The 23,736-nt window shown below is 40.1% G+C and overlaps 2 protein-coding genes across 2 annotated transcripts in view; one reads left to right on the top strand and one right to left on the bottom strand.

The window, feature by feature from the left end:
* The first annotated feature begins 486 nt into the window (after nucleotides 1-486).
* On the top strand, nucleotides 487-17,784 carry LOC140230844 (uncharacterized). The gene is made up of 7 exons (XM_072310991.1): nucleotides 487-755; nucleotides 3,305-3,443; nucleotides 4,076-4,134; nucleotides 4,745-4,837; nucleotides 5,919-6,046; nucleotides 14,463-14,655; nucleotides 15,111-17,784. Exons 2-7 carry the CDS (start codon nucleotides 3,380-3,382, stop codon nucleotides 16,743-16,745), a joined length of 2,172 nt encoding a protein of 723 aa, XP_072167092.1. The 5' UTR covers nucleotides 487-755; nucleotides 3,305-3,379; the 3' UTR covers nucleotides 16,746-17,784.
* LOC140230845 (uncharacterized) overlaps nucleotides 17,683-23,736 on the bottom strand; it is a 50,250-nt gene continuing 44,196 nt past the window's right edge. Inside the window, exons 30-31 of the mRNA XM_072310993.1 lie at nucleotides 23,004-23,082; nucleotides 17,683-20,352 (exon numbers count right to left, since the gene is read on the bottom strand). Coding sequence (XP_072167094.1) covers nucleotides 20,302-20,352; nucleotides 23,004-23,082 — 130 coding nt within the window. The 3' untranslated portion in view covers nucleotides 17,683-20,301. The remainder of the gene's footprint in view (nucleotides 20,353-23,003; nucleotides 23,083-23,736) is intronic.

Here is a 23,736-nt window from a genome sequence, read left to right as displayed (position 1 = left end):
TAAGTTTCTGACAATTACCATGGTAACAGTCAGACACCAGAGCTTCTCAGCCAATCAAAACCTAGGATTTTGCTGAAGTTGTCAGAGACAACTTGTCAGGGCTGACAACTTTCATGAAACGGTGCCCGGAATAGGCCTACCACCCCAGGATATTCTGCTAGTTCCTATAACTGGTCGGTAACAGATCGACGACTGCCCACACGCTGATACATGTACAAGCAAAGATATAATACGATCTTTGATACAAGGGCCTCTACCTCCCCTGTGGATGGACAGCGCATCACGCGCATCGAACATCATCAATCAGTAGTGTAGTGGCTTCAACACGCTCACACACTTCACGCGCAGTTTACATTCCTCTACTGTATACGCTGTACAGTACATTCGATACATTAGATTGGACTCGCGCGCCGCGCCTACCCTCTCATCATGCATGCATAATATGTGCATTACGTATCCATTATAATATGCACATTACATCATTTTGTACGCGTACAACACTTTACCTAATCTTTGCCAAACCATGGTGTCTTAATACGTCTAACTACTTACTTGTTGAAATCTAAAAAGTGTTTGATTTTATTGTGCGTCAAGCGTCAAAGCAGGATTTTTGGCTAATATCCTCCTGATTTCACGAGCCGCTATTTAGACGCTAGCGCTAGCCGGAGGTCCGATGGTAGGCCCTGCTATGCCATCACAGCACCACTGTCATCCACGGTAATGGAGAGCATGCAATCTAACGTTAGATAGACAAGGTAAACTCGTTTGTGTGAGTTGTGTGTCTGTACTGCAGCTAACGTTTAATACTAGCATGTTAGAGTCTAACTAACGTTAGATAAGAAAAATTACAGCTAATGTTAGGCCTTGTCTTGTCTTGCCGAAGGTGAACACAATCAATAGGTTGATTATCATGGCACTAACTTCAACAGGGTCTGCTCATCGTATCGACCACTTTTTGATAAAGTAGAATCTACCTCGTATCTTAGAAAATATTCTTAAGTTACGCCTAACCGTTATACAGGTAACACACACGTTAAAGTGAAAGCTGCAGTCGGTAGGGCCTACTTACGGTCTATCTCCAGAATTGCAACTTTGATGTGTTATTTTGCATGTTTTGGATACTTAAGTGTCTTACTCTTATTGCAATAGATACCCTACTCTTAGATTGGTAACTTCTAACTTTTAGATCTAACGTTAACGTTGGTAGAAACGTTTCTAACAGTAACACTGACAGTTAGTACCAAATATAAGTACTAACACTAACACCGTTAGTTAGTAGTAGGGGCCTAGGCCTAACGTTGTTAGACGTTAAATCTAGGCCTAACGTTACTATTGGTGTCCAACCCTCAGACATAAATATTATCCTTAAAACTAAGCAAAGCTAACATTCTGAAATAAAAAATGATAAACGTTAGATTCTATAAGAGCATTGAAATTACGCCAACATTTGAAAAGAAAACATGGCTTCAAATTCCAGCAGAGTTTTCAACTTTTGGTAACAGATGTTATTCGTTGTGAACACCATACACAATTGAAAAAAACAAAACAAAACAAAACAAAACAAAACCTGCCATTGGCAGACATTTAAATGAATGAAAATTCATGTTTATTTGAGAAAATGTTCAAAACTTTACAGGTCATAGATCCTCCAGTAACTAAGATCTCCCACTGAGTCCCAGATAGACGTGAAAAGAATTAGGGCCTAGAGTACTTTGAGTGTTTTCATGCGAAATCAGAAATATATTTCACTTTTCAGAACTATGTCAAACTTCATTTACCAGTAGGACCTAGAGGTCTACACTGTTTACGAGCGTGTGTGTGTTTGTGTGTGCGTTTGTCAGCTATACTTATCACGTGAAAAGGGACAGAAACGAATTAGAAATGTTTAGCTTTGAAACGTAAAACAACACGCTTCCAATCCAGCTCCAAACGAGCTGTGGTTGGTTTACAATTAATAACGACTGACAGGTCGTGATCATCATCTCGCAAAAGCATCAATCATCGCAAGTTTAGCATTTCACATGAAACCCCACAAATTCTCCTGTTTCTATAAAACGAATCATAGACCTGTATGATTAAAAGTCCCAGAACGAAAGTAATGAAAAGAAAAGGCAAGGTAAAGGAAGTATTCCATATCTAAATCTCCTGGTGGACTCTCTCTCTCTCTCTCTCTCTCTCTTAGAAGGTGAAGTTACACGATTTCTTTTTTTTTTTCTTTCTTTTTTGCACCAGTTAGGGCTTTTTATCGGTCAAGCTTCAGAAGACTGAAGTGTTTTGGAATTTTGTTCGGACACTTTCAGGGAGAAAAATAAAGTTTTGAAAAAAACACTTGTACTCTTAGTGTAGGCCTAACATCTTGTCCAGGTTTGTCAATTATTTTTCTTGGAAAAAAATACACATTATTTGTTTCGTTCCTTCACATTCCTTTTTTTTTTTTGAGGAGCTCGACCTGTTAGGAGAGTGCAATATTCAATGATATTATGTAATGTTAATATTTTAATTATGATCACTCTTGAAGACTTGTAATGACATGATTTATTGACTGGTAACAAAAAGAAATGACCATGTGTTCTTCCATAATGCAGGAATCATTCATCTTAAAATGGAATGATGGCATTCAGTCAAGGTGTAGTGATCATCACAGACCACAATATCTTCACGGTTTGAAACAAGGTGGAAGTGTATGTATAACGAAATATATGATGTCCAGCACACACACACACACACACACACACACACATACACATAAAATAAACACCAACCATTATCCTACTGAGCCTCGCATATCATCAACTAATGAATGTTTATCGTTGCTGTCATCAAGCCGCTGTGTATTGCTCTAAACATGTTCTGCTTTGTTAATGTAATCATACGATGTGAGTGAAAATTGAATTGAAAGCATGCAGGTGTCATATTTTTAAGATTATTCAGACTGTTTGCCAAACCCTGAAAGAGTTAAACAAAGCAAGAAAACACAAGTTGAGGAGAAAGTACCTGATCATAGTTTTCAGTGATATATAATCGCAGTGGTATAGAAATATGTCCCATCCCCTATCTCTATTTTACCTTTTTTTTTTTCATCTCTCCCTCTCCCTCTCTCTTAACTCTATTTTTCTACTTCTCTCCGTGTCTCTTTATCTGTCCTCTCCTCTCTCTCTCTCTCTCTCTCTCTCTCACACTCTTTCTCGTCCATTTTCCATCTTTCTTCTCTATTCTCTCTATATCTGTTCCCCAATAACAATGAATAACTTCCGTCACTCTTGTGTTTATCTAAAAATTGACCTCTCCATCTGTGCATGTACAGGCGACAGCTTGAAGGCCGGTGTTTTCCCATCCGCTGAAGTACTGGGCAAATGTTACGCCACTTCTAGAGGGAACAATGCTCGCCACACAGTACCTCAGCGAAGACACGCAGACGGTGCTACGTGCCGCCTTCTCTCCAGGTACAAAGTGGTAGTGTAAAAAACCTGTCGCTTAATGCACAGATACCAGTACAGCTGCTAGAATGATGTACTCAGTATGCTGTTGTAACAATTATCATAGCATACACATTATTTGTATCCATGTTACTTTTACAATTCAGTACTCCAACATAGGCCACTCGCTGTCATACGTGACTGCATATCAAGACGTGTTTTTTTTTTTTCTCTCTCTCTCTCTCTCCATTTCGATCGTCTGTATTGTTTTCTTCCCATATTATGATATTCAATAGCCAGGTACTGAGGCATGAAATAATCAAAGTTACGATAACGATTTTCATTCTTGAATTCGTTTGCCTCTTTCTCAATTTGTATTTTATAGCTATTTCGTATGACCCTTTTGTTGGTGTAGTGTATACTTCTTTTTTCTTTTTTTTCTTTTTGCGTTGATGAAATCAAAACACTTTACGACTGGAAAAGAGAAAAGCAATATAAATGGCGTCAATCTTTGTCTTTGTAGAATTTCTTTACACATCCTACGTAAATTTCGTCGTCCAAATTTTGGCCGGTCAGATAATCTTCAGAGCAGCAAATTAAGCTGCGAATGAAATGCCAAACACTAAATGACCTTGATCACTCCTTTTTATATTTCCCAGCCTTTAACATTTCAGAGCAGAGTATACGACCTGTGGTTAATCTCTTCAATAAAATCAAGGTACAGCGTAACTTGGTAACTTAATTGTTTCTGTTTCTATTACATTGTAATTTGACAACTTTTTGGCATTGAAGTCAAACAATTCTATAAGCAAATTCACCAAAGAGTTGAATATTTCATTTCCAAAGTGTAATAAATGTATATAATTGATTGTTTAATCAATTTCCTTCAGATCATATCTATATCTTTTATTTCCTTTGTGCTGTTACGACCAATCATTTTCATGAATATAAATTTTGGGAGGTTGTAAATAAGAACACGCTGAAGTATGTGCTAAATATCTTTGCTACTCTAATTGTACTCATTGTCAAGGATAACATTGACAAAGAATATTTATACTAGTTCACGTGGTGTCAACTATTTTAATTTTCACTCATTCATATGGATATCTGGTATTCAGAATAGCATTAATACTTTCGCAATTTTCTTTATGTCCTCGGGGTACTGTGCAATTCATTAATTTTCAGACTGTAGACGAAACAAAACAACGGCAGGAATGCCTTGTTCCTAAACTTTGCAAGAAGTGTACCATTATTATGTTTTATGTGATTTTCTACAAATCATTATTCGTCACTCATGGTGTCAGAATTATCCTGATGTATTCGAATAGACGGAGCTTCCAGTCGACAAGTTTCGGCTCCTGGTTAGTTTGCTACTACAAATCGACTTTGACCCTGTGCCACTTGAGAACAAATATGACATCGTAAGTACAGCAGCAAGCAGAAACCACAATCATGTTCAATTGGGCTCGTGTCGTGTGTTGAATACTCAGTACTTCAAGAGTTTACATGTGGAGTTAGATCCAAGAGTAGTGTTTAAACGAGTCTACGCCGTTAAGACAAATTCTTTGGGTTTGCATTTAAAATGATGTGTTTAGTCGGACTGGTGTCATGTGAGATGAACAATTTTGGATCATAAGTTCAATGACGTTTTAATGATTGCGTCTTATTTAACTCCCTTTTCATACACGGGGCAATTTTTATCGATGTTTCAGGGTCTTAAAATCGCCGTGAATTATCGTTTTGTCTTGTCAATACGTTTTGAGTAGTTTGCATCAACACGGTTTATCATAAAGATAGATAGAAAATATGCGCACTTTGAAGTACGGTATGGCGGCAACACAAAGATATAATTATGATTGGACTACATTGGTATTAAAAAAAAAATCAGCTTAATATTGCCGTTAATGTAGGTTTTCTTACATTTGGAAAAGACGTGAATTACTCTCAAAACTATAGGAAGGTCGTACACGTGTGATACATGAGAAAGGAAAACATTTACATGCTCTGTATGCAAATCAGATAGGATGATGATGTCATCGTTTCACAATGTTCTCCCATCGGCTCGTACACAAGAAAGACAAAGGGGAATAATCTAAAAGCTGCATCTTTCATTCCTTAAGAGCTACTCCAAAGTCCCTAGTTACGGTACCTTACTCTGATGAGACTGATAAGTATCATTCATTTTTATAATATAAATATATATATATATATATATATATATATATATATATATATATATATAAATATACATATATATATATACTATATATTCTAACCCACTATATTATAGTGGGTTGGAACCAACATTACTGTGTGAGTGACACTGTCAAACTCCATTTGATTTCCAAACACTTTTGTCCAATTCAACGAACTTTCCACCGTTCTGTTTTTGAGAGGTTGCTCTTAATCATTTAGGTCGAAAGTATATTGTCTCTTCACGTTAAACATGTTAAAGAATCGAAGTAGCACTTTGTTTTTCTCTGTTACCATGCCAACGCCAAGTTGCTGATAGAGACAAGGATTGTCCATCTGCTCCAAGACTATCCTGATCTGGCCTTGGAGGTGACGTCACTCTTACATGATGTATCCCACCAGAGGGACCACTACCTCAACTGGCTGGAACACACAAGGTTTCTTACAAGAATGAATGACTGAATGGATTAATCAATTTATGGATCGATAGATAGATCACAAATTAATCAGTAATGAACTTGTTTAAATATGGAACAAATGAACAATCGTTTGAAAATGAAATGGATAGGAAATGTAAATACATATGCATGATTTTGCTGTCGAGAAGACAATTCATAATATAATTATTGTATACATGCGTGTCTTTTGTTGTGTTTTTGTATGCATAAAGGAAAGAGATAATCATAGGCCTTCACCGCTACACGCTGCTTGCATGCGCATGTCGGGTTTGAAGGTAGACACCTGGATAGTTGGGGGCCTAAGGGCTCAAAATGGGTTGTTTGGTTCAGATTCTTCCAAAAGCACCAAATTTGGTTCATAGGTCCCTTGTACCATACTCTTTCGATTTTTGATGGGCGCCAAGACTAAAAACCCTTAAAAAACGCCATATTGGTGGAATCCAATATGGCCGCCATCCGGGTTAAAGGTCAACTGCAGTTACAAATTGAAAATGTTGATTAATGTTATGAATCCCATGTGGAAGATATTACGGGGTTAGAGAATGTGATTCTAAATATAATTTCTGCAATTCAAGGTCACTATCACCTCTCAAGGTCACTTTCAAGGTCAAATAAGGGTCAAATCAGGCGTTTTGTGCATTTTTCGAAATGGCGTCTGTGAGCATTCAACTGCAATTCACTGGTACCCCTATTTTGTCCCATTTGTCATCTCTTCCATTCTCCTTCGATGGTTAATTAGGGCCAAGAGCGGCTCTATCCCCCTACATATCAATAATGACTATGACAAATAAATGAAAAATTATATTTAAGATATATATTGAAATTTTGAGCACAGAAAACGGGCTTCCATCGGTTTCGTTTTCTTTTCTCATTCTCTTTGCTCAAAGGTTTACCATTTATCAATTGAAGGGGTCGGTGCAATATAGTGCTAACCCACACATTGAGTTACATGCATTTTCATAATCCTTATCCTTCACTCTAACCTCCGTGAAAATATCATATTTGAATTCAACCAGTAAGATGGTGAAAAATGCATGCATTCATGTTTTATTAATGTACAATGTATGGACTTTCCAAACATTCAACAGCGATTATCTCAAAATGACTATTGTGTGGGTTAGCACTATATTGCACCGACCCCTTCAATCGTTTCTGGTCCGTTTTACTTTTTATTGTTTCAATATATATATATATATATATATATATATATATATATATGCTTAGATACGGCCGCCATCCTATTCCAAGGTGCCGAATGAGGGTGCAATGGCAAAGAGGGTAATAAACACGCCTAATCTTATTTTGTCCTCGTTTTTCCTTCTGACGAGATAGCTGGATAGCCCGTATGCAACTAGCTGGTCAGTTGTATGTACTTGGGGTGGACCACTTTACCGGTTTATGCACCTTGAGTTTTCCGATAACGGAATGCCGATTCAGGATCTTTTCATGTGTATGGGTTTGTGATTCTTTCACACAAGGGACTTCCACTTTTTATATCCAAGTGATGAGGTGCAAAGTGTTGTGCCTCTACTAGAGGGGACAGTATGACAACAGACGCCATTGCTCAGCTAGACTTGAGATAAGTGGGATTCGAACCCGCGCCGGAACACAAGTCTTTAGACCGCAAGCCATACGCTACCGACTGAGCCACCTCGTCACCTTTCATGGTCATTATATAACTTTCCAGCTGGCAAGCGATATGATTCTCCTCCTGCTGAAATTGGTGTATGCCTGCTCTCCCTTGCTTCCGGGGAATCGAGCTCCTCAATCCAGGTCAGACCAGTATTCTAGGAGCAGTTAACTAAATTCGATCATTAAAGTCCTTTAATGGCAATATCGTATCAGAGTATGTGAAGACAATTCAGCTAAAGGTTTTTTTTAATCTTTTTTTATTCTCTTTTTATCAAACGAAATCGTTTCTTTACTGAAAGCGCAAATGACTAGAGATGTTGTATGGGATACTGATCCTGAAGAAAATAATCTTAACATTTTTGCGCAGCAACACTGTGCAGTCCTCTGACAAGAGATGGTGATGGCACCGCTCAAATCTCAAATTATAATCGGAAGAGCGTAGCGGCTTCCTGAAAATTAAGATTGAAAAATAAAGAACTGCCCTCATTTATCAGCGCATAGATATCCAAGAATAAATGGGACGGACAACTCATCCTGAGCACCTGATTCGAGACGGAAATATCCAACAGGAATTGTGATCTCACAACCCTTCAGCTTTCCAACAACTTAGATGCGATCTACGCAAAGATATCCTTACAAAGGATGACATAATGTTTTCTGAAAGCATTTTCTGAAAACAGTATACAATCGCATGGATGAGCATAACATCACATTTTCGGTAGTGTGCTTTTTTTTAATCCCTTTGGTCTGAGGGAGTTACGGGTGGGTCGTGGTATTGAAAAGATAAAGGCCTTTTCAGCTCTTTCCTGTACAGCATACGTCTCTTCCAGAGCCCAACATCAGGCACTGACAGGGTGCGACATTACTTCAGACTTGCTTTGATGTGGCATGCAAAATGCCTAAGTAGTATGGATCAGCAAACCAGAGCTCACTGACACATTAACTACACAGTACTTTAATAATCGTGCTCATGTCCAGCAAGGACTAATGAGCAACAAGGTTTATGGGGCAGCCTGCGTCAACGAGGGTAGGCATCATCTCGTCATAACGTGGGAGCAGATCATCAGAAACCACCCTATCTGATGTGGTCCCTGACTTCAGGGAGTGGAGTTGGAAGAAAGATGGCACAGGTACATGACATTTACTAGTACTATCAGCCACTCTCCGCAATGCTTCAGTACCAAATTTCATTTTTCTGCACCACAGCTGTTTCAAGGCATGCATTGGGAGGTGGAAAACATGGAAGTGGAAAAAAAAATGAATGAAATGAATGAATGAATGAATGAATGAATGAATGAATGAATGAATAAATGAATGAAGGTGAAAATGCACAATGTAGAGTAGGTGTCAGACGACAGTAGTTTGATATTGCTGCAAACTTAAAGTAGGGGGGGGGGAGGGGATTGAGGGCCTATCTGACGGGAGGAGACATTGTCGCAATGCCAGCGTCTCGAAGAAATTATTTTCGCTGTCACAACTAACGCGATTTCCAGGGCGACGTCCAAGACGTCTTCAAACAAAGGGACAACTTATTTGCTTGGAAGTTACAGGGATGTTGGCACGGCTTTTGCAGTCGCAGGGACTTATCAGAGACGTCTTTTCTCGGCGACTTCTCCTTTCGTCGCCATTATGTTATTACGGTCTCCACAAGATGCGGGGACATCTCGAAGATGTTGCAGACAAATTTAGTCCCCACGACATGGCCACAGTGATGGAGACTTCGCAGAGACGTCTCGGAGACAAGCTGGAAGACGGAAATAGTCTCTTCAAAAATCGGAAATGTTCGATTTTCCTGCCAATCCTGGAGATTGGGCTCGTCTCCAGGAGACGTGCGTCGTAGAGATGTTGCAGAGAGTAGAGTTACAACCTATAGTAGTCTTCATACCAACGAGATACCAACTTATAAAGTCTTGTGATATCATACCAATTTGCGTCCAAGCACTTTGGTTAGAATCTTAACAGACCCTAGAAGGTGTCATGAAAGTTGTACTATAGCATATCTAATATGTACCCTGTTAATGGTGTCACTGTGGCACCTGTGAAATATGCTTGTTCCCTACATGGCGTCACCAGGACCGTCATGTTCTCTGAACGGCATATTTAGCTGTGGAGGCACATAAATTTCCTACAAGGACTTTAGAATCGAACTTTCTTACACAAGTTCGAAAATAGCAAATTGATGCCAACCTAATGTACTATAAAAACTCTCTTAAACGCGACAGATTTTTTTTTTCTTTTTTTCATCCAGATTAGGAGTGTTCTTCATAGTTATTATTCCATTGAATTTAAATCTGAATTATGAATATCTATTGTGATTGAGGATCCCTGAACTGCAACAGAGAAATAAAAACACATCTCTTTTTAGTGGCAACGTCAAGGACGCAGGGAATATAGAGAGTACCCCCCCCCCTCTTATTGCTAAACGATTAATATAAATAGGTAGCAATAGGATTCTATTTTTCATATATGTATGTTTTTATTGCATTCCTTGCAGATGAAGATGAAAATAGTAATCCCATAATCAAATCTTGAAAACCCTTTTAAAGGGCATTACCCATAATTCTAACTACTGAGTAGCTCTTTTGGCTGCCATTAACGCAAATGCAAATATATTGAATTCCGCAGATATGACCAGTCGGTGAGGACATTTCCTCTTAGCGCCTGCAATGTAAAAATAATTAATGGAATGATTGTCACATGAACTATGATATTCCATAGCTTTGGACAGAACCTCACTTAAAAGCTTGTATAGCCATATTATAACAGGCCATGATTGAAATGATGCAGAAAAAAAAAAATTACCGTAGTAAGATCCCTTAAACACTGTTAAACCTAATTACTCTCAGAAAGGGGTTCTTATTATATTTCATGAGTGTATACATATAGTGTTTGAAATCTTAACACGAAAGCAGATATATTGATGTTACTCGTGAGAAAGCCCACCTCTCCCTCTCTCACAGCCCTCAACAACTGCAATTCTATTAGCAGGGCTAGCATTCCTCCTAAATTGACTATAGGCAAGCCATTTTCTAAATTACCTTTTGTGAATATGATGGTTTGACCCCAAATGACCTTTAGGGAGAACTTATAAGGAAAAGTTGACATCAGACCATAAAAACAACTCCAGAATCGAATCCCTTGACCCATAAAACCTCTAAAGCTGACTTTTCAAATTATTGTAACACTTTAAAGGTTTTTTTTTTTTTTGTTGTTGTTGTTATGGACTGGCCTTTAAACGTAGGTGGCAGCCATATTGGATTTTGTAAATATGCCGCCCCGGAGGGCGCCCTTTACAAGAAATACGCCTTTTTCAGCCGTCGACAACTGCAATTCTATTACTTAGGCTGGCATTCCTGGAATATTGACCATGGGCAAGCCATTTCTTCAATAAACTGTTATGAATACAATGGCTTGACCCCTAAATGACCTTAAGGTGACCTTATAAGGAAAAATTGACTTCAGACCATAAAACAACTTCAGATTCGAATTCCTTGACCCAGAAAACCTCTTAACCTGACTTTTTAAATGATTGTAACCCTTCTATGTGTTGAAATGCAAGTGACCTTTAAACCTATATGGCGGCCATATTGGATTTTGCCAATATGGCCGCCCCAGAGGGCGCCCTTCTTGGCGCCCATCAAAAATTGAAATAGTATGGTTTGGGCTACATGTGTGCCAAATTTTGGTGCTTTTGGAAAAAATTGAACCAAAAATCCCTTGCGCCCCCCACTAAAAGGCGTATAGACAGATTAAAAAAAAACAGTGGTAAATTACGACAGAAACACGACATCTTTAAAATCGTAGAATCAAATTGAAAATCCACTTTTTTTCTCTCTCTCTCTCTGTCTCTCAAATCGACAATCTCACTTTAAACGCTCACAGACAAACACAATACATTTGCATGCAATCGCTTACGTTTCAGGAAAGTAAAGGGGAAATGAACGGGACTGATGATCTTCTTTTTTTTTCGAAAACGTAAATGTTAGTGTTTATATGCTTTCAATTTGTTTTGCGTGTTTCAGTATCGGTTTTAAATTGAATATTAGAGGGTCTATACTGAACCTTTGATATTATAGCACATGAACTGAAAAATCAGAATTACAAAGTTTATACAAAATATTCATCGTAAATTTGAAAGACGATTAACGTCGAAAAAAGATTTCGTACTTATACGAAGATTTGGAAAGGTAAATGAATGTTGTACATGCTTGAACCTATATCAATCACTTGGATCTTAGACTGAAAGGTTGCCTGAATATGTGTCTGAAAGTGGAAGAGAAAGAGAGAGGAAAAGAAAATGAGATACGGACTGGATTCCTCATTACATTCCAGCGCCCCTTTCTCGAGTAATCTGCCATATGGCCTCTGGCCTCATGTTCGTTTTAGATTTTAGAAGAGTTTATTAATAATAACAGAGGCAATTAACTTAAATGTCGTTTGGCTCAAATGTCCATAGAGCAGTGTAGGAAGCTACATACGCTGGTGAAATTTAGAACAACATGGCCTTGTGCTCGCATACTGAAGCATTGAATATAAGACTGAGTGTAACAACAAAATAATCAACTTTAACATTTCATCGAGCGAGCAGCAGAAGAATGTTTTACCTATATACGTCGAATGTACATTATGAGTATTGTAAAGTTGTTGTATTTTTTGTTCGGGGGGGGGGGGGGAGGGGGACCAAAACTGATCAGTGATCTGCAAAATGAAGAATTAATACATACCCCTCTCTATATAATGCATAATCATTAATCCATAACTGATTTTCTATGGTATACCTTTTTACCTTGTTTTGTTTAATTCCAATTACGGCTAAATTGGCCGTCACGTGTTGGAACGAACCGAGTGGTATTTTCAGCAGAAACAATGCTGTATCGACTGTAAACACAAAATGCTTACTCTCCGGCCACAGAATTTCCCGTCTTCGACACCGAATACTAATTAGATACGCATCGCTGGCACGCTGGCAAGTTCCATTTGTTACAAATACTACGGCTCAGACTAAACAGCATTTGCGTCATTTGCATTTCTTTGCGCCTTACTTACGTTAGAAGTGAAAGCCGATTTCGGGAATCGTAGATACGTGTCGATGCCAGGAGAAGTCGGCCGCAGGCGTTAACAGCGTCATTCCTACAGAAGTGAATTTTCGTAATTGTTTGTGCTCCCCTCGTTCGACTTGACTGCTCTGATTTGCTATCATAGTTCTTTCCGCAGACTATAAACCAGTGGCGCACAGGGAAAAGAAGGAAGGGAGGGGATAGGATGGTGGTGGTGGGGGGGGGGGGGACTTTGTCCAATTACCCATGAGGTAGCGTGGCCAGCTTTCATTGAAGCGTGCAATTCTTCGTTGAGGGCGGTTAGGCGAGAATGCCGTTGCCCTCCCTGATGAGATGCCATGGCGACGGCACACCCGCGGGGATGATGCCCGCTGGTGCTGGAGTTAGAGTCGTTAAGTGGTCATTTCGTACCCGATATGACCAACACCCGAAAGTGAACATCTTCGCGCGAAGATTGCTGAGCCCAAGGCAGCAATCTCGCCTCCAGCTCTCGAGGTCTGCGTGAAGAACGACACAGGATAGCTGGAAACCTTTCGTCCGGGAGGGAGGAGGGGGAGGGGAGGGGAACGATCCTTCATAAAATATTTGTGTGTCATATTCAGCCGAGATTTCGTGTCTCGGATGATACATTTTAAAGTGCCATTCTTGGCATATTAATGATTGATCAGAGGCGACTATTTTTCCAGGGAGGAGGAAAGAAAGAGAATCGTAATGCTGCAAGAAAATGACACATCCCGTTAATTGGAAAAGCAGCTAGATGACAATGCAATACATGATCCTGAACATGATACAAAAGACATTTGAACATTCCCTACCTGATGGCGTGAGTGAAGAGCATTTATACCAACCACGCTCTAATCCCAATCCCAACCTCACCATGAATAATGAACATTCCCGTCCATCAATACTTGATGATTTTTCATTTGTTTGTAGAGTAAGTGTGGTAACGTAAAGCCTTTTCGCTCTTTTTTTTCCCCAAGAACACTATTCCATTTATCATTAGAAATTACGCCAACATTAAGCTACAAAATAATTTGTCCTGTATCAAACTAAGTCACGTCAGTTCTCCAGCTCCTCCAAATACGCTGCTTTACGTTTAAGTCACTCCTATGATATAACATATTTCATATGCTGTTACTTCTGCTGTTCAGAAAAAAAAAATGAGTAGCAAAATTTAAGAATTTTGTTGAAATTATCAACATCTTCACTGGCGAAATAAAGGAGTATAATAGTATGCACTGTTTGGGTAAAAATGATAGATATTAGCATTACCAAATGCTATGAGCAGCAATGTCAGTGTATTTATGTGGGTGCATGTGTATGTGTGTGTGTGTGTGTGTGTGTGTGTGTGTGTGTGTGTGTGTGTGAGAAAGTGTGTATATATATGTGTGTCTTTACGCAGGGCTCGACATTAGCAGTGGCCTGGGGCCACTAAAAATTGATGTCATGCCACCATTTTGCCGAAAACGGTTATCTTCTGGTGTCCGTATCGGGCAACTAAGATTCAAAATTGATTTTACGTTTGCTCTTCTTTCGGGTTACTGCATTTCTTTGTCGGGCCACCAAAATTTCAGATTTAAAGATTTTAGTGACCCAAACAGATCACCAAAGAGAAACGTTAGTATCAGCCCCTGGTTTATGTAGGGCTTATGCATCACTCAACTACACATCCATACCATTGCCTTCTTCATTGGTTATCTTAACAGAACACGAACCGATTTCGGCCCAGATCAGCATGATAACGTTGCTAACAACAATGTGGACGCCCGCGAACTCGACGCTGAGCACGGACCAACGTCCAATCAAACGAAGGGGAAGGAGTCGGCTGAAAGGTTAAGATACAAAGACGCTCGAAGTACGTCCATGGAGTTTGAGATGAGCAGACAGTTATACCCTGCGGTAAGAGGAGTTATTGAGATGAGTTGCTCTGCAAAGTATCATCAAAGGCACCACTTCCCTTACAGTATTTCCGCGTGTGCAAAATCACAAATGTACATCAAATAACAACAAAAAAGCACTGTAAAACTGCCTGCACGAAGCTCATGACTCAAGGAGGTTGATATCATTATCTTGACGAAATAATGAGCTAGCCAAAGTAGTGAATCTCCAGTTTGAAGTGATGAGGCACGCAAAAGGTTTGTAATTACAGTATGTAGGACAGGACAGCAACTTGAAATTTGCTGATTCTTGACTTGTGTTCAATGTATACCCATAAGTCGGTTTCTGTATTCGATTTGGGGCCTATTACATATAACGATTCTGTGTGGTTAAAGTGAAAAATATACATGTCAACGTATACGCATATTATATTACATTAAATAGTTAAAAGGAGAAAGTTTAACTCACCTTTGCAGGTTCCAGCATCACTGCGCTCTTCGCTCCATGCAACGAACCAAGAGGAGCCAGATACACGGAAGACGGTTCATTCCCATGGTACTTCTGATAAGACACCCCAAATACGAGATCCTTCTGAAGTGGCGATGATGCCTGTTGAAGAAAAGAAGAACAGCGGCGGCACTAGAGCAGCTCATTCGATTCTGACGGATGGCGGCGAAAGGAGGCTCGATCAGGCGAACGCGAGCGACAGCGCTGATGACCTAATCACCTCCCGTCTGAATGACAACGAGGAGACGATATATTCACCTGAAATTTGCGCGAAAGATTCTGACGTGAACAGCGACCCCCACGCCGAGAACAGAGAGGGAGTAAGCACACGGAAACGCGTGCGTCGTCTCGGAGCGCGGGAAGAAGACATGCTGTTACGAAAAGTAGGTAGTCACTGCATCATGATTGGTGTAAAGGAACGAAATGGCGCCACACAGAATACCGATAACACACAAAGCGGAGAAGAAACGTCGGATGGAAATCCAAACACGAGTCGACGTGAAGATGAAGATGAAATGGTGCTCGTCATTGATAATGAACGATCGAAAGAGAGACATAAGAAGCGGAAGAGGAATCCTACCGGGAGAAAGCGCGCGAACATGGTGAAAGTGACCGCGCTCTGCCGGGCGGATGCGTGGCTTGATAAGCAAGAAAAACGGAAACAGGACAAGACCAAAAAAGGAAAGACAACTGATCCTGACACATGCGGGGATGAAGGGACGGAGATTTTAATGAGGAAATCGCAAGGTGGAATTGTCGACGATTTCGAGGCCGTCTCTACGATGACCTCTGAATATTTGACTACAGCCAGTGACTCGGTCTCAGGCGATGAGAGCAGTACGGTGGATGTCTGCAGCCTGATAGACTCCCAAGATCCATTCGCTGATGATTGCAGCGGAAAGACTTCCGATGCCATTGACATCCACGCCAGCGACTCTTCCAGTGAAAATATGCGTTATGACAGCCGGGGTCAAAAATCGACCCGCTCACCGGCACTTCATTTATCTGTGTACCAGCGTTCACATTGCGCAGTCTCTTCTGAAGATAGTGATACACAGCAGGGAAATTCTGGTTCATCCTTGACGCCGACAGTAGAACCAAGATTAGGATCGCTAGGACATTTTCCATCCAGCTCCTCAGGTACCATCCTGGGCAAATACGACCCAAACTTTCCCTTCACCACTGCAGCTACCGTTGCAGCCATGTCTTCAAGAATGGACGTTTGTGCTTTCCCTGAAGACGCAACAGTTGCTGACTGTGATAACCAAACACCCTATTCGGATCAGGACACGGCTTCGAGTCAGCGCAGCGTCGACGTAGGCACGGAATGCAACACGGTAAAATGCCCTTCACAGGTCGAGGAAAACTCTTTCCTATCTCGTCTCCTCAGATCGCCGCGTCCACTGACTAAGACTGTCGCCGCCGAGAAGAAAAAGAGCGAGAAGCGACGACTTCGCCAACCAAAGAAAGAGCGAAAAGCGAAGAAGCCACGACGAAGTCGAAGACTTCGGAGAAAGCAATCTCGCGATGGAGACGAAAGCTTTCATCAGGATGGCGACAAACACGTCTACACCACTGGCAAGCGACATACATGCTGCTCCTAGAATTTGAATACTGTGCTTCGATTTAAACATCTACAGTAGAGGAGAGGGGTCCTATATTTGGCTCTTTCTTTTCGGTCTTTAATGGCGAAATACACATGTATACAGCCATAATTACACATAAAACGTACAGCTGCACATAGAATTTGAATACTTCGATTTTAAGATCTAAAGTAGATAGAAAGGATAGTTTGGCCCCTTTTTTTTTTCGATCTTTCGCGGGTTGATATTGAACATATCCATATTTACATACCAAACGCACAGTTGCTCAGAGAATTTTAATACTTTGATTTCAAGATAGTGGGGGGGGGGGGGGAGTCCGACATTTGGCCCCCTCCCCTTTTTTATTTCGGCTTTCACATTTGAAGTCCTCAATTTTAAGATACAGTATTCAATAGAGGGGGAGGGTTCCATATTTGCCCTTTCTTTTCGGTCTTTCACGGCGTAATATTGTACATAGCCATGCGTACATAACAAACGCACAGTTGCACGTGGAATTCGAGTACTTCGATTATAAGACCAAGAGTTAGCGCATTATTGTATTTGCTAAACGTACATATCAAAAGCACGGTGACTGTGTAAACGTGTAGCCTGTGTGTTCTATCTTATTAATTTGTATGTGCTTCTGTGCGCGTGCCGTGTTTATGTAACTATCGTCTGTTTATGGGCTCTTTTCGTATTGTAATGTATATACACTCGGTAATTAGGTTTTATTGTTAGTTTCAAGCTTTTGTAAATTTTCTTTCATATTCAAATGTTCCTACATGCTGGTGAAGAACTAGACAAATTCAACAGAAAATTGACCTTTTATGTCGAGAAATCGAACAGGTTTGCTCTCTCACACACATTTCTTCCTTCCACTGCAGAAGTTTGCTTTCCTTATCAGGGGTGATCTCCGCTACAACGTACAGACGTAAAAAGAACAAAAGCACTTCGAATATCATGATTCGGAACTTGCCTTTATTCACAGGCTCTATAACGATTATGTTCACACACACAGTCACAAAGGATAGATTCTATATTCTGTGTATACCAGTGAACGCTTCAGAACCTGCAGCGCTACCTTTTGAAAGTTAGTGGAAATTAAAAGGTCGCAGAATGGAGTCCTCTTACCAATTCATTACTTCAAAAAGTGAAAAAGTTAGCGTGAATATAGAAATGAATGTTTGTTGGTTGTTTTTTGGGTTGTTTTTTCTTTTTTTTTTCTACGTCACACTGACCAACGTCAAAACAAGCACATTATCACATACAGATCAATCTGAATACAGCCTGCTGAATGACTAACGTTACAGTCTTGAATAAATCGAGGCACATTAATTCTCTAGAAGCAGCATGAGAGTAATCAATTGAAATAAGAGAGAAACTAGTTGACAGCATGCAGGCATATTCATCACAGCTCTAGCGTATTAGCAATTGACGACAAATCAAGGTTTGAATGGAATGGACGGAAAGACAAGAATACATTTGTTCAATAATTTACGCAATAATCAGATTGAATATTTACATTCCGATAGCCTTTATGATGGTATAAATATATTAAGTAAAACTGTATATCACTTAGAAGATGCATCTATGTAAATACATTTTGTTAAGATCAAATGTACAGAGTGTGTGATTCTTCATCATACAAAAAATGATTAAATGAGTATTAAAAAAAAATAATTTTGTGTCTTATGTACATAATTCGACAGATATTTGTACAAATGTTTGTGGTATATAAGGTATGCATGCGTATAATCCAAACAATTTAGCTGAAAATACTTCGTATAAAAGATGATGTAATTACATAATCTTAATTACACTTGGATTTCATTTCTAAAGGTATGTGTATTGTGTACAATGCACAAGACCAATCACATTATACTAGTACTATGCATGAACAGTTTCAGCAATGCTAAATCTTTACACTTGTCATCGTCTAGGAAAACAAAACAAATAAACAAACCTAGTTACAGCACACATGATTTGTCTTGTTGAATCCTTAAGAATTGAGAGGCACATGCATCTACTTTGCAGAATAAATCTTCCAAAATGTCGGATTCCACCATACCATGCGTGATTTGAAGAACATCTTACTACATGCAGCGCCATGGTTCCAAGCCCTATGCAGTTCCTATTTTGTACAGCTCATATTTATATGTATTGGTCAATTCATTTCATATCATCAAATCTCAAATCTCAGGATTGTGTATATAAAACTTGTTACACTACTGTTTGAAATCGTCTCTTTTCAGCGTAATTCATTCACGTAATATGTCTCTATTATATACATATTATATTATATACATGCAGGGCTCAACATTAGTGGTGGCCCGGTGGTCCAAGGCCAGTAAAAAATTATATCATGCCACCAAACTTTCAAAAAGCATATCTTTCGGTGGCTCGATATGGCAACTATGATTCAGAACGGTACTGTTATGTTTTCTTTTATTTTACATACATTCGTATTTGGGGCCACCAAAATTGGAAATTTAAAGAAATTAGAGGCCAGAACAGGCCACCAGGGAAAAAAGGTAGTGTTGATCCCTGTACAAATATATGCTTGTGTGTAAAGTGCTTGTATGTTGTCACCAATAACACAAACTCTAAACATGACACCAGTTTCTATAAGAACAAATTTGGCACATGCATTATCTCACTTGGAAAGAGCTTGCAACAAAACATTTGTTCTCCTAGTGACCTGTGTTCCTAGTAAGCCTATACATTTTATTTGCGTATTGCAATGATCACTTCTGGGTTGAAGTTAATCTATAATGGTAAAAAGCATGGACATGTAAACAAACAAAAGTAGCATTTATGAATAATGCCCCCCCCCCCCCAAGTATCCATAGAACCAGAAACTTGCTGGAAACTTCCCTTGGTTTCTCCCAAAGGTGATTGTTCATTTCTTCCAGAAAGAAACCTTCATACCATAAAGAGAAAGAGGGACACTGCTCCTGGAGAAGGAGTTCTTAGGACTGTACTAGTAACCTAAAGGTAAACTCAGTCCATTCTTGATTCTAGGACCAGCAACCACCTCCCCCATTTATTCATCTTTAAGTCATACTGGAAATGGTCGTGGCCACTTGCAAACTACAATATTATGTCTAAGATTACATGAGATACAACACACACATTAAATCCTTCTTCATTTAGACAATCTGCAGATGAGCACACACAAAAAAAGTGACAAGAAATATTTCTAAATGAGGCTATCTATCTCACATCGCACTAAGAGCAATTAGCAACTTATATGCCACCAAAGAGAAAAGACATACCAGGGAGACATTTACCAACAATTCTTCAGGAACATGTCACATTAAAACCTCTTCATGATAGAACATTACAAGAAGAGCATCTACCAGGATAGCAAACGGGTGTGTTGGCTACCACAAATTTAGGTGGCAGTCACTGCAGGGCAATGATGCCCCGCTGTGATGCTGCCAGCCACAAGCTGTTTAATCCAAAATGAAAGTAAAACTTCCATGCTCCTCATGAATACATCCCTGCTCTTCAAACAATGAAAACAATATGATTGTCTATTTCCTCTTTTTTTTTTTTTTCATTCCCAGAATTTCTTCTATGCGTCTTCCTCCTCCACCGTCTCTCCTTGCTTGAGCTTGGCAATGATCTGAGACAAAGAAAAGAAAACAAATACAATAAAAGATCAAATAACTTGCCAAACAAGAAAATTCCAACAAGCTTACTACACCGGGAGAATTTGCATCTAAATATTGCAAACTTGACAAGTCCACCGCTCACACCAATGGCAAAGCTTTAAAATCTTTTTAGAAAAGCAACTCGATTCGTCACCCCAATTAATTGGACGCCATGAAATAGTGGTAGTTGCTATTACAGTGATGTAGGCTCGGAATGAAGTATGACCTCTCAAATTGGCAAAATAGAAGTTAACTATGGCTATCACATAAGCAAAACAATAATAAAATGAGAAATTCTTTCCTTTTCCCAATGTTATATCTCCTTCCACGTGGATGGCAGAGAAATGTTTACACAAAAGCTTTTAAATACCATGTGTGTTATGCAAAAGCAAGATCTGCCTTGAACCAATAGTCTAAACCACGGGTGGTATTCTGAAAATCTTCCTAAATTTCTCCCTAAGTTTCTTCGTAAGTCAGAAACTTAGGAAGTGCCTAGGAAAGACAGAATTGGTATTCTGAAATGTCTTCCTAGGCACTTCTTAATGCAAATTAGGCCATTCTTATCCCCGCCCACGTCCTTTCTTAACCCGTTGAGGACGGTTTGATTTTGCTACAACACGCATTTCCCACAGACACTTGCCCGAGTATACTCGGGACTCGTCCTCAACGGGTTAAGCCAATAAAAAGTGCCGTATCATAAGGAACCAACCAATGACAATTGCATATTACTATGATGTAGGGTCAAAATGCGCGGCATGTCCCCTTTCTCACACTCATTTCGCACATCAAAGTACATGTGCGCACATTTAATGACAAGTGCGCCTATCACGATGTTTGCAGCTTGCTATTCTTAACAACGTACTTGGGACAGGGGTGGAGCTTTCCGAAATATTTTCCTAAAATTCTTTCCTAAGTGGATTCTAGAATACCAACTTCTTCCTAAGTCAGAAATTTGCATACTCCCGCCCCCTTCCTATGTTTTTTCCTGAGTATAGGAAAAAAACAACAACTTAGGAATAGACTTAGGAAGAAACTTAGGAAGATGTTCAGAATACCACTTAAGAAAACAAGAGACCCGCGGGTCTAGCGCTCACCTGAGTATCGCAAGTTCACCTTTCACGCAGTCACTAATCTAAATTATTCACAGCTCTACCAAAATTTGACCAGGCATTCTCAAGTAGAAGATGAAAATGTACAATAAGGGCCCAAACTTTTTAAGATTCCTTAATTATTGGGGATTGGGGCTCCCTGGGGCCCTCTGGGTGGGGCATGGTGCCCATTTTGATAAATTTAGATCCTGACCCCCTAGGGATGCTACCTGCCAAGTTTGACGAAAATCCATCTTGAGGTTTTCAGGAAGAAGATGAAAATGTACAATTCAGGCCCCCATTTGGACCTTCCCAACCACCCCCCCCCCCCCCACCCCTGCCCCCAAGAGGGGCACCCCTGGATCTCCTATGAACAAACTCAAAACTACAGTCATTAATGTACTCACTCATAGTATTATCTTAGCTCTATAACTTCTGATTCTAGAGAAGATTTTTAAAGATTCCTTCATTTTGGGGGTTTGGGCCCCCCTGGGGGCCCCCTTGGGTGGGCATGGCGCCCATTTTAACAAATTGAGATCCTAACCCCTTGGGGATGCTACCTGCCAAGTTTGGTGAAAATGGGTCATGGGGTTCTAAAGAAGAAGATAAAAATGTACAATTTAGGCCCCATTAGGACCCCTCCTCACCCCCCTCCCCTGGGTCCCAAGGGGGGCACCCCTGATTCTGCCATGAACAAACTTGAAACTACAGTCATCAATGTACTAACTCATAGTATTAACTGAGCTCCATCACTTCTGGTTCTAGAGAAGAACATTTTTAAAGATTCCTTAATTTGGGAGGGGGGGGTTGCCCCCCTGGGGGCCCCCTGGGTGGGGCATGGTGCCCATTTTAACAAATTGAGATCCTAACCCCCTAGGGATGCTACCTGCCAAATTTGGTGAAAATGGGTCATGGGGTTCTCAAGAAGAAGATGAAAATGTACAATTTAGGCCCCATTAGAACCCCTCCCCACCCCCTCCCCTGGGTCCCAAAGGGGGCACCCCTGATCCTGCCATGAACAAACTTGAAACTACAGTCATCAATGTACTAACTCATAGTATTAACTTAGCTCTATCACTTCTGGTTCTAGAGAAGAAGATTCCTTAATTTTGGGGGGTTTGGGCCCCCCTGGGGGCCCCCTGGGTGGGGCATGGTGCCCATTTTAACAAATTGAGTTCCTAACCCCCTAGGGATGCTACCTGCCAAGTTTGATGAAAATCGGTCCTGGGGTTTTCAAGAAGAAGATGAAAATGTAAAAAGTTTACGCACGACGCACGACGGACGACGGACGACGCACGACGGACGCTGGACGAAGGGCGATCGCAATAGCTCACTTGAGCCTTTGGCTCAGGTGAGCTAAAAATCCTGACTTAGGAAGAAATTTCTTCCTAGGAAGGATTTAGAATACCACTCCAAGTCTGTAAATCATCACCTGCTGGGTACTACTCTCTTCTGATGAAAGCACTTTGCATGCCCTTTTTATGAGATAATTATATACCGGTAAGTTAATGGATGTAAAGCAGATGTATTATTACCTCCTTGAGTCTTGCAATTTCTTTGTTGTCTGCATTCTTTGAGGCATCATTTGTGATGAGTTTCACACGCGATGCATATCTGTGGACATGAAACCAACGGATAATGGCAAATTGCATTAGATTATGAGCAACAGAGCAGTAATACAAGAAATAAAGAAGTATGACATAAAATACTTAGTGCTTTAAATTTTACTCTGGGAGACTTTCATGTAAAAATTGATGGTGCACAATTCTTATTTTAATAGCAACGTTTGAGATTAAAAGATTGTGAAATCTCTGCATTCATATTTTTTGCTGCAAAGTCTTGATCGTGGTACCCCTTTCGGCCTTGTATATCAACACAGTTTTTACTACTTGATAGGTCTAGTGCACTGGACATGATATGTGACCCGCTACAACAAAATGATCCTAAAGTCGGGCGAGGTCGATTATCTGAAAATTGCATGACACAATTCCCTAATCTTTCTGCTTTAAATTGATATATAACACATCTTATAAAAATAATCGGCTGCGGAGATATCGATGTTTAAAAGAGAGCATGTCAAGACGTCTGGGAAATCACAGTTTCGAGAAAAGCGCCCTAAAAGTTCTCCTTGCGACGCAATCACGATCACGGGACACGCAGTCAGTATTCACCTCCGGACAATAGAAGGTAAGCCCTAGCAACCCCCGAAATGCTCATTCAAACACAGCATCGGCGGTCTCCTCACCGACCAATCAGTGACCAGGATGC

This window comes from Diadema setosum, chromosome 7 (assembly GCF_964275005.1).
Source record: "Diadema setosum chromosome 7, eeDiaSeto1, whole genome shotgun sequence".
Classification (NCBI taxonomy): Eukaryota; Metazoa; Echinodermata; class Echinoidea; order Diadematoida; family Diadematidae; genus Diadema; species Diadema setosum.
Note: the sequence above shows the minus strand (reverse complement) of the source record. Positions and strands in the feature narration are given on the sequence as shown.